The 12097-nt window shown below is 31.3% G+C and overlaps 1 protein-coding gene across 1 annotated transcript; it reads right to left on the bottom strand.

Annotated features, from left to right (window-relative positions):
• Positions 1-8991: 8991 nt before the first annotated feature.
• Positions 8992-11715, bottom strand: LOC126719403 (protein ACCELERATED CELL DEATH 6-like). Its single transcript, XM_050421960.1, has 2 exons — positions 11562-11715; positions 8992-9586 (listed from the first exon to the last, which is right to left on the bottom strand). Exons 1-2 carry the CDS (start codon positions 11675-11677, stop codon positions 8992-8994), a joined length of 711 nt encoding a protein of 236 aa, XP_050277917.1. The 5' UTR covers positions 11678-11715.
• Between the last annotated feature and the right edge of the window lie 382 nt (positions 11716-12097).

Raw genomic sequence — 12097 nt, 5'->3', positions numbered from 1 at the left:
CCATCTTGTTTATCTGGTGCATCTACCCTTTTAGTCTTAGCACTTTTACAATACCAAGGAAAACATAACTGGGTACGTGACGGGTAGTTTTTGATAAAAATGGATACACAGAGTAGGCAAAAATTGAGACAGGACATGTGTGCGTAACAATGGTTGCTGCAATGTCTGTTCTTTATGTGCATCGAGTTGTTATAAAAGGGGAACCACCTGTTGTTCAAAGCCATATCCAGTAACCTTTCTATGCGTAAGAGTTGGGTTTGCTATTGAATGAAACTTGTTCTTTCAAAGAAAACCATATGCCTTTTCCCCTGATTAATAGAGATCATTATTATTGCTAACATGGTGATGGAAAAGGAAGGAGATTGACATCTTTGTCCCTCTTTCCTGCGATTCCTCTATTAGACGTCTTTTAAATTAATGATTTCTACTTCTTAAATTGAAAGGGAAAAAAGCCTGAATTCCAAAACAGTGGTCTGCTCTTTATTTATTTTTAATACTCCCTCCGTCTCATTTTGTTTGTCCTATTTGAAAAGTCAAATTTTTTAAGGGAATATCATTTATTGTCTTATCTACCTTTTAAAAATGTATAAATTTCCAAAACTATCTTTAAATAAATTTATCAAAAAATTGAATTATTAATAAAATAGAGGTATAATAGAAACATTAGTAAATTAATGACTTTTATTTTTAGAAATAGGACAATATTTTGAAACATCCCAAAATGGAATAAATGACAAATAAAGTGGGACGAAGGGAGTATTGCTTTCCATTTATTACAATTCAAGATTTATGCATTTGTCAATAAGATCTATGCATTTTTCAATCATCGAAAACCTATTAGTGTATTGAGATATACCAAAGAAATTTAATACACCAACAAATGCAATAATCTTCATCACACTCAAAAAAAATTTGATGATTACAAAATGCATAAATTTCAATGATAAATGCATAAACTCCTAATTTCGATAAATAGAAAGTGATATTAATAACAAAAAGCCTCTAAGCATGCTCGACATGCATGGGAAGAAGCTAGTGTGTATACATATCAAAGAAAATGATCAGTTGTTCACACAATCAGTTACATATATTCCATCCAAAATAAAATATAAAATTATTACATAGAATCCAATATATCATTTATTTTAGTGTACAAAGAGATATAGAAAGACTGACAGTAGAGCCCGAAACACCAATTCTTATTGCACTCACATATTTCAAGCCGGATAAAAAGTAACAAAAAAAAAAAAATTAAAGAGGAACTGCTGCTCTGAGCACATTGGTTGGAGATGGGTTGCTTAAAAGGAATCAAATGGTGATGAGGGAGGAAGACCAGGACAGGATTTGGTGCTACAACTACAAGCTTTATAATTAGACGATGAAATGATGACCTTCAGCAAAGACTGAGATCACATGTACCCCAGTAGTTTTCTGAGACGAGGGTAACCCATGTGGGATATCAGAAAACAAAAAAACAGAATGACGATTATAAAAAAGGAATTCAAAGCCCATTCAGAAATATTATAAACAGAATGACTACTGATATGCTGCAACCAAAAGCACCGGCCGTAAAGAAAATAGACGTGATAGAGAAAAGAAATAAACAAATATTGAATATATATAAGAAAAAATCTGCAAATAATTAAAAAACTTATAACCCAAATGCGTAAAGAATGAATGATTCAGATCAAGTCTTGTGTTTGACACAATTTCCTTAGAGCAAATTTTGCACCTCACACAATTACTGTCGTATTTTGAGACTCATGGACGCCTCTTAGGATAAAATAATTTACAGCACGAAAACGAAGCACACACTTACATAAAAAGTAACAAAAAAAAAAAAAAAAAAAAAAATCAAAAGAGGGACTGCTGCACAGAGCACATTGGTTGGAGATGGGTTGCTGAAAAAGAATCAAATGGTGATGAGTGTGGAAGAAGAGGACAGGATTTGGTGCTACAACTACGAGCTTTTTAATTAGACGATGAAATGATGACCTTCGGCAAAGACTGAGATCACATGTACCCCAGTAGTTTTCTGGCTCGAGGGATGTACGGGAAACCCAAGCGGGATCCAACAAAATAAAGAAACAGAAAGACGGTTATCAAAATGGAATTCGTAGCCCATTCAGAAATAGTGGAGTTTTCATCCAAGACTGCTGATCTGGCGGAAACAAAGGCAGAGACCATGAAGAGAATGGATATTTCAATTAGAACCGTTAATGGCAGCACTGTTGCGTACTCGATGCTGTGATATTTCGTATAAATGGCCGTAAGGAGGTGGATTAACATTGCGATAGCTGAGGTAACAAAGGCCGCCGAAACATACTCCAGAAATTCCTTAAAGTGGACGTTGTCTCTTAGAACTGCCTTGCCATTTGTGTCGAGTCCACCAGGCAATTGCAAGACTGCTGCGAAGGAGAGAGTTATAATGATTGTGATTGCCGTTATTTGGAAATTGTAAATACTTCTAATATTTAGATCAGTTTCTGGGTCTTCTGTGTTATTGTCTCCACCCATTTTTGACACTACAGGCTCCTTTTTCGCAGCCTGTATGTGACTGCCAACCACTCGTTCCAAACTATTAGTCAGTAGACGTTCGCGTCTAAGCCAGCCTGACATGAGTGCTTTCTGCAGGAGTTTAGAGAGAAATGTCACTTTAATTTTTTTTTTTTTCCCTGCAAAGAGGGAAATCTAACTTACTAATACAGTAATACCTAAAATTGTAATTTTTTATCTTGTGACGTGAATGGCCCTTCAAGTCGGCCATATCAGCTTGAGATGTTTACTTGCATGGAAAAATCTTCAAATTCGAATATTCTAACCCATAGGGGAAAAAATTCGTTTTCCTTGTAATGTAATCAAAATTTAAAATGAAAAAAAAAAAAAAAAAAAAAACATTGGTGTTCTATTAAGTAGAACACTAAGAATGTGTCAAAATATTTTTATTTCTAATACATATACCATATGCTTCAATGATATGTCAGATTCTCTCGTAGAAGAGAATCAAGATTGGAATTCTTCTCTTCCAAGTTCCAATTGTAATAAGCGAAGAAATAAGAAAAAAGGCCGGTGGGGTAGGGAAGGGGGGGGGGGGGGGGGCGTTTGGTGGCGGGGGGCGGGGGCAATTTACGTAGATTAGGTCCTAATAATTTAATTTTGCTAATTAAAGCCTCAAATTTGAAGTCTCAATCAATCTCCGTTATTCATTTCTTTGGGACAAAACAAAAACAAAAAAAAAAAAAAACAAAAAACAAAAAACCATTGATCTAACTCTAACTTTCACCTATTTCATTACTTCCTATAATAAATGAATAACAGGATTGGACATAGACTTGAAATTGAAATAATTTCGTAAGTTGAAGACTTTAATTGTCAAAATTAAGAATTTGCGATCTAATCTGAAATAGTGTATAAACTAATCTACTCGTTTTATATAATATTCTCCCCAACATATGACAATTTTAATATATCCGTATCCAGATATTTATTATTATTTCATTTACCAAACCAAATATGAATGCATTTCCTATAGGTTATCAAGCAAAATATATTTACCTCGGATAGAGGTTTCCTTTAAGTAAATTTCATCGATGTTTAGTTACTATATATAGTTTACCGAGGCTTACATTTTCAGACCATGAAAGCTTCTTCCGTGATTCAATAATATCAGCAGCGCTCATCCCCTCCTTGTTCACAGCCAGTTTTTCAACTCTCCTGTCATCTGTAAGCATCATTGATATTTTAAAACGGTCATTGATGGCAGCTACATGTAAAGGCGTGTTGCCTTCTTTGTCTTGCTCATTTATGTGATCCTGAAATGTTAATGTCTGGAGCAATATTTTGACCGCATTTTTCTTTCCATGTTCCACGGCAAGATGAAGAGCTGTCTTACCTTTGTTGTCCAACAATTCACAAGTATTTGGACATTTTATAATGAGTGCTCTCATTACACCACCACTTCCTCTCATAGCTGAAATGTGAAGGGCAGACATGCCTTCTTTGTCTATTTTGTAAGCAAGGGAAATATTATTTTCCAAAAACATTTTGACAACTTCTGTATTGCCAAAATATGCAGCATAATGAAGAGGAGTCCAGCCATTTTTATCAGATTCCAGAATTGCTTTTGGAAATTTGTCAAATATCTTGCGCAGGAAATCTGCAAAGAGAGGGAGAAACATATTATAGGTTAGCTAAAGTTAGCATGTGTTGATGATGAAGACGTTCAAATATTGTTGGGTTCTTTGGTTTCACATTTCGATTAATCAAGACTTCAGCAGGCAAACAAATTTTATATTTTACATTCCTTAATTTTTATGAAACGATACAGCCTAGTTTTTCACTAGACAACATTCGATGTTTTGCAAAATCAACCCTACTTTTTACTACGAACGCAAATTGATATATAATTACTGATCAAAATACTAAGCACCTGCAAATTGAAATTATACACAGAATATATATTTGGGAATCTATGTATTGCAAAACTAGGTTATTACAAAAGATTGGAAGCATTTGTGGTCCTAGTTGCTGTCTGTAGAGTGTTTGGGTGTCGGCGTCGTTATTTTATTGGTTCTCTTTGTTATAGTGGAGGTCCTTGTAATTTTTTTATTTTTATTTTGTTAATATAAGATAGAAATTTTACTCTAACCTAATTTAAGTGTATACATGTGTGAAGTTTCTTCTGGAGACTTGAACTCCAGCCCTTACCTCCCACAACCTACAAGCACTTATACTTGTAGAGTGACCATTGTGCAAAGAGTGCACAATAGTTTTGTACTCCAAACCAATTTATGCTTCATTGTTTGTTTTCCTGATCCAACTGTAGGTTTGTTGTAGAAAACAAAGTTGTAAGATTACAAATTCAATTTAATGAGAACTTTCTCTCTCTCAAATTGCACTCTCTCTCTCTTTCAATTTTTGGCATAGGTATTAATAATTATTGCTATGCCAATCAATGAGACAATTCTGTATCTTATTGTCTAACTCGAGAGTCATATTTTGATAATTGAAATAATAAAAGGTATAAATTTAGTATTTAATTAAATAGATGAACATGTGACATGTTTTTATTTGTGAAGTATATAATGAAGTAGGAAAAGTGTGATAGAAGATTTGAACTCCTAACTTGGTGGGTTTTTCTTTTTCATCAAAAAAAAAAAAAAAAAAAAAAAAATCGGTGGGTTATTTAACAAACTTTTCTTTTGCGTAATGCATAACCCAAGTTTTTTAAAGGGCTTATACATTAGGCCTAAAAAGTGTAATTCGAGCCATCTGGAACAACTCAATTAGGATGAGAAGCTTCATTTTAAGCCCTGTAGAGATGCCAATTACAAACGCATACCAAAAGTGTAGACTAAACTCCAAAACCTATGTACGAAACACCTTGTCAACTAGTCCGAGTGAAAACTCAATTCGATTCGAGTGTACCATTTTAAAAAAAGTGTTGCGCTGTTTTTTACAACAATTTCTAGATTGGCTTTAAGGTGTTTGAGTAATATACTGTAGGTGGAGACTTGAAACAAACATTAGAAGATGAGATGTGGAATGAACATTGTTAACAACAACAATATTGACATTATTGGATGGTGGCACTGCACACACACACACATGTCTAAACCCTAACTATGATGCTATGAAAGAATCATACTTCCTTCATCCCAAATTATTTGGTTTTTATTCCATTTTAGAATGTTCCAAAATTAAATTCCTTTTTGAAAAGTCAATGAAAAAATTTCCTAACATTTTCTCCACTTTATTTAGAGGTCAATACCCTTCTCTCACTTAAATTTATATTAAGGATGGTTGTTTTGAAAACTTATACCATTCTATGTAAGGACAAAACTTAGAGATACAGTACTATAGGTGCTGTTCTTTAATTAAATTCATCTCTTAAAATTCTGTCATGTTGCTTTTTTTTGGAAGGGGGGGATGGAAGTATATTTTTAGTTAAATAGCCACGTACTTAAATTTAAAAGGAAAACCCAAAAAATAGTACCTAAATATTATACCTAAATTTTTCCTTTTATGTAAAAAACAATTTAAATAACATTTTCTTAAAAGGTTGAATTTTCTAAAAATGCCACATAAAATGGGATGGAGGGTAGTATTATAATTTAAATTGTGTGAAATTTTAGTGGAGTGGCCTATTGATACACACATTATGAGTGCAGGGCTACCGATAACAAAAATTTCACTTATATTTTTCATCTTATTCCTTATATAGTATAGAGTTGGCCTTTGATTGTGCAAGTAAAGTAGGAGTCTCGACCAAAAAAAAAAAAAAAAAAACTTATAATGGGCCTAGCCCAGATCTCGGCCTATATTCTAACAAATAGATACTCCTATAAAACAATGAGAAAAAGTATTCAGAAGGGAGAAGGCATTACCTATTCTGTAATTCATCTGGCGATATTCGTGTTTATTCAGCCACAAAAATACATCTTTGCAAATGGGAAAAAACAGATGCTCCTCAACGAATAAAAGTCTAGTAACGAATCCTGCCCGAAACAAAACAACCAAGTAATTAACAGTTAACAAATAACTGCTTTTGTGAGAATAATATTGAAAATTTTCTCACGCTACCCATCAAATAACAGCTTTTGTTATCAATAAATTTGAGTTTTTCTTTCATATATCTTTTTTATGTTCTATTCCTTCTCTTACTATTATAATAATTGTGGGTTTTTTTTTTATTTTTTTATTTATATGTATATATATATATATATATTTATATATATGTTGTGTGAAGGTAATTACCATGCAATAGACAAATTCAAAACATTTTCTGTAGTCTAGTCAACCAAGAATGGCCCACATTAGGACATGTCTGCTTGACAGGCTCAAAAGAAAACTGAACGTGATATCCAAAAACAGGAAGTTGAATATTGCGCGAATATACAAGCAGAGACAGCCACATTTAGACTGAGAGTCCTTTGCTCCCACGGGCGGCCAATGGCCCCTAAGTATGTATATGTATATATATATATATATATATATATATTTATGAGAGTTCGTTTAGATTTCTTAAACAGATTGTTTAACCTAATATATTAACCAAGTGATTACTTAGACTAAATTTCAATTCTAGGTTAAACACAAATAAATCATATCATGCAAATCTTTGAAAAAGTAAATAAAACCACAATATGATTACCTAGGAAAACTAATGAAATTAACAATTTCAAGGTAAAAACCTTGAGAGAATTTAACCTAACTATCCTCAAGGTAAACCAAATCTACTATAAGAGAATCGAAGTTTTTACAAAAGATTTAACCCTAAATCTAATGCTACATTAGTGAGTAACTTACTGACACGATTACGTGCAAGTTCAAAATCTACGGACTCCTTCTCTTCTTGGATTAATAGCAACACAAGCACACCCTTACTTGTGACTTTGAGACTCCACTCAAAGATTTCAGATCACCTTTTCTTGTTGATCTTGATGTAACAACTAGTTCTACCAATCCTTGATTGAAGTTTAAGCTCCGATAGAATCTTGTGTAGTTAGAAGGTATAGAACTTTTCAAATCTCATAAAAAGTAACACACAAGTCTTTTTCTCTCTACAAAAACATGATTAGGGTTTTCCTTTTATATGTAAAGAAGTTTAAGTGAAACCCTAAACATTTACGCAGACTTGGGCCTCTTTAAAAATTTGCAGAAAAACTGTGTCTACGATTTTCGATTCGTCGGGTCTAATTCTCGATCAGTCGAGAAAAGCAGAACATGACTTCTCCTTTTCTGCAATCAGTTGGACTTCAAATCTTGAAACACACTTATTTAAGCATTGCCTAAATACTTAGACTAGACATGTTTTTCTCTCGGTTTGCCAACACAACATAAACGTGATTCTAAACATTTAATCTAAATATTTAGAACCTAACAAAAATATATATATATATATATATATATTTATATATATATATATATATAATTTTCATATATTAAGTTGTATATTTATCACGTGGTGGATACCAAAAGAGAATTTCACACACATATATACTTAGATTAACTTAAAGTAGAATTTTTATCTTATATTAAAAAAAAGTATATTTAAATATTTTTTTTATAAGTATGTATAGTTAACATTAAATGTTTATACTTTCAAAAATACATAATTCCCTCTCAAGAATTAAGTTAGTACAAAGAGATCCTTAAATGGCCAACTAATGCTCACTTACAGCCCCCTCTTAATTATTTTATTTTGTTTAGTTAATTTAGTAATACCTAAACTTAAGTGGTGATACCTAATTGAAGAAGTTAACCATCTTCTAGCTTTTGAAATGTGTTAAAAAATAATTATTGTCTCTTTTATTCTATTTATATATTGTTTTTAACAATAAATTGATGTTGGTTTTATTTTTTAAGTATTAATTTATTCTACCATCGCACATCCTTGGTGCAATAGTTACTCCACAAGTATAAGTGTTTGTGACTTATGAGGGTAAGGGTTAGGGTTTAAGTCTCTAAGAAAGAGTTTTACACACATATACTTTTAAATTATAGTAAAGTAGAATCTCTATCTTATAAGAAAAAAAAGTATTAATTTATTCTTAAATATTTCTATAAATCTCATTCTCCTATAATATGAAACCCTAGCTTGGTCCTTGTATACAATTCAAATGAGAGCTAGAATTTTCTCTGGCCAGGCTGGACTGAGAATAAGTTACATGATAGCTAGAGATTCCATGCTATAATAGAAGATGCTATACTTAGAATTAGCCAGCTCAAGAATAGTCCTATTTCCCTTTAGTCAATAGAAAATTTCATGCTATGCAGATTTGTATAAGATAAATTGGAAGTAATGCTAGAGTGGATTTTTTAGAACAATTTCTGATGGTTTGTTGTCTGTTGTGTAATTATTATCAGCCTACTTCTTTGGCTCAATAAAAGTATAGAACTCATCCAAATAAATTTTTTTTTAAAAAAAAATTATAATAACAAAAAAACAAAAAACAAACGAACTTACTTTTGGAGGTATAATAGTTGAATTTACTTACTAGTTTGGTAGCGAATGACAGCTGCATGCGAGACATTCATGTTGTTCCTTCCCCCATAGAAGCATTTTGGAACGGTATCTATAATGTAATGAGCAATTTTGAAAAATCCTTGATCCACTGCTAAAAAGAGAGGGTATTCCCCTGCATTATTTGTAAACGAAACCAACTCTGGGTCTTCCCAAATTAGTAACTTCACAATGTCATAATAATTATTTCTTATAGCCTCATGCAGTGCGGTATTTTCCTCCAAATTTCTCTTTCTTAGTAGCAAGAATTTCTCTGCAGCTTCTTGTTCTTTTGCACAAGTAGTTATTAACAGCTCTGTCATGTCCAAATGCCCTAATCTTGCTGCAATATGTAGTGCAGTGTTGCCATTGCAATTTGTCAGAAGCAAAAGTGAACGCTGCAAATCGAGGACTTTTTTCATGAACTGCACCTTTCCAGATTTCGCTGCCAAGTGAAGAATAGAGTTCCCCCTCTCTGTCACTTGCTCGAGATTGAAATCCTTACCCGCCGGTTCTTCAAAGAAACTAACATTCCCAGAAATTGCAGCATTGAACAGTTCATCCATTGTTTCGAGGTTCCTCCTGAATCTTAACAGTGACCACGTTTCCAAAGATAACATTAAAGTTTATAAATATATGGCAATCAGCAAATCAATGAATCTTATAATATCATATGATGAGATTCTATCTTGGTTAAACAATTTAAATTCTATAAGGATATAAGAATTTAATGTGACATGTTCATAATTTATATGGGTAGTGAAAAAAAATATAGTAAAATTTAAAATTCCTTCCCTTTCCTCGAAGTCAATTTTCTGGTCATAACTAATTCAAGAATTGGAATCTTTTGTGTTAAACAACCTTCTTGTTAACCTACAAGCTTGTAAAAAGCATCACATACGAGTATTTTTTTTTAAAAAAAATACATATTTTATACTTTAAAAATCTATTTTATCTTATTTACTAACTCATTTAAGAATACACCAACATCTCATTTCTTAATTTTACATACGGCATAATAAAATATGAGAGAGAGAGATATATAAATAAAAAAATAAACATAAACTTGCTATAGTATTTGCTGTAAATACAATCATATTGTTCATAATTGCTAAAAACTTTTAGCAATATAGACTAGGGTAAAGCTCAATTTGAACACGTATATTGCTAAAATATATATCCATTTGGAAGGTTTTACACCCCAAATGCTAATGCTCTAAGGGTGGAGTAGGGGTCAAGGTCCATCCTGACCCACCCAAAAATTCCCCTTTCCTTTTCTTTATTAAATAATTTTTTATGGTTTTTTTTTTTATTTTTACTATTTTGTATCTTCTTTAAATATCTATTTTTTATGTTAAACTTAATTGAACAATATAGAAAATAAAACTTTTTCTATTCTATCACTTTTTTTAATAGTTAAAAATTATAAAAGAAAAACAACGATAATAATAATAATAATAATGATAATCAAAAGAATCAAAATTTTTATAATTGTAGATAAAAAAAAAATACCAAAAAAGTTATTATAAAAAGAGTTAGGAACTCAAATTCTTTATACGGTAATTTATTATTTTTCATAAAAATAAATCCAAAAGTGATATAAATTAAAAATATATATTTGATATTATTTTTAAGTTGAATTCTAGCTGCTCAAATGGTTTTAATATGGCTTAAAATTGTCATAGCTTTATCATTTTACAAGTTTAACAGAAATTAACATAGGTATTACTTGAGGTTTATATGTTTATTTTGTCTAGATTGATCTCAAGGATTATATATAATGTGTGTGCGTGCATAATATGTGTGTATCTACACATATCCACAACAATATGGAATTGAAACATGCATGTTAGTAATAAGTTTCATCTCTTGAAGTCAAATTATAACTCTGCCACTTCATTTAAATATTATAAAGTGTCAAAAACTTGGGCATTGATTTGTTAATGACTAAGATATATAACTAGGATCCATAAGGTATTGAATAAATCACTTTCTACCTTTGTTCTTGTTCACTTCAAAAATAAATCGTACGTGCTCGATATTATATGAGAAAATCTATTAACATAACTTTTGCCACATTTATCTTGATATGATTAATTTATAAATAATAATAAATAAAAAGTGATAAATTCATTTGAAAATGACAAATAACTATTTACAACTTGCCACTTTAAAGTTGTGGCAAAATTATGATCCGAGAAAAATTATTTTATAGTGAGACTGCAAAAGCCATTTGTCATAATAGTATGGATGTAAGATAAGAGGTGTAGGAGAGGTGAAAGTTTGAATAACTATTTACAACTTGCCACTTTAAAGTTGTGGCAAAATTATGATCTGAGCAAAATTATTTTGGTAAGACTGCAAAAGCCATTTGTCATAATAGTATGGATGTAAGATAAGAGGTGTAGAAGAGGCGAAGGTTTGAATTTAGTATTAGAGGCTGAATAAAAATGGGTCTTTTTTTTACTTGATAATACTATTTTTTAAAATTTAGGCAAAATAATACTATTGAGGAAGCATCTGTATTAGTGAAATTTTCTAGTCAAATGGAACATACTCATGTTGAGTGTCAGGATCATCACATTCCACCGCTGTTATTGGTATCCTTCCTGGTGAACCCTCTCCAACTGTCCGCTGTATATCTTCACCACCATGTTGTGTAAGAGGTTCCATTTAAATACAACTCTGCACCTTTTAATTAACTGTGGAGTTGAGTCTATCGCATCAAATATGAGACTAACATAATTTTAAAAAATTAACAAATAACATAAACAAGCAGTTATGTTACTGGGCATAAATAATACACACACACATATATATATATATATATATGTATGTATGTATATATATATATATATATGTATATATATTTGTGTGTGTATGTATATATATTTGTGTGTGTATGTATTGGGTGCCTCACAGTACCAAAATTAAAACAGCCACATCCACCTAACCACATCAACCAAAATAATTAATAACAATAAAATTATCATAAACTTATAATCCAATTTGTAAAAGCCCACACATTGTTAAAATCAAATACAAAATCTACCATACTTTTGGGTGGCTCACAATATCAAGATTAAAATGAAA

This window comes from Quercus robur, chromosome 3 (genome assembly GCF_932294415.1).
Source record: "Quercus robur chromosome 3, dhQueRobu3.1, whole genome shotgun sequence".
NCBI classification, from domain to species: domain Eukaryota; kingdom Viridiplantae; phylum Streptophyta; class Magnoliopsida; order Fagales; family Fagaceae; genus Quercus; species Quercus robur.
This window is presented reverse-complemented; position numbering and strand designations above follow the sequence as displayed.

Bases quoted from the DNA above. Each gene is read 5' to 3' on its own strand.
- LOC126719403 (XM_050421960.1), bottom strand. From the start codon at position 11,677: ATGGAACCTCTTACACAACATGGTGGTGAAGATATACAGCGGACAGTT. The intron at 9,587-11,561 runs GTATGTTCCATT...GTTAAGATTCAG, and splicing joins GATCCTGACACTCAACATGA to GAGGAACCTCGAAACAATGG.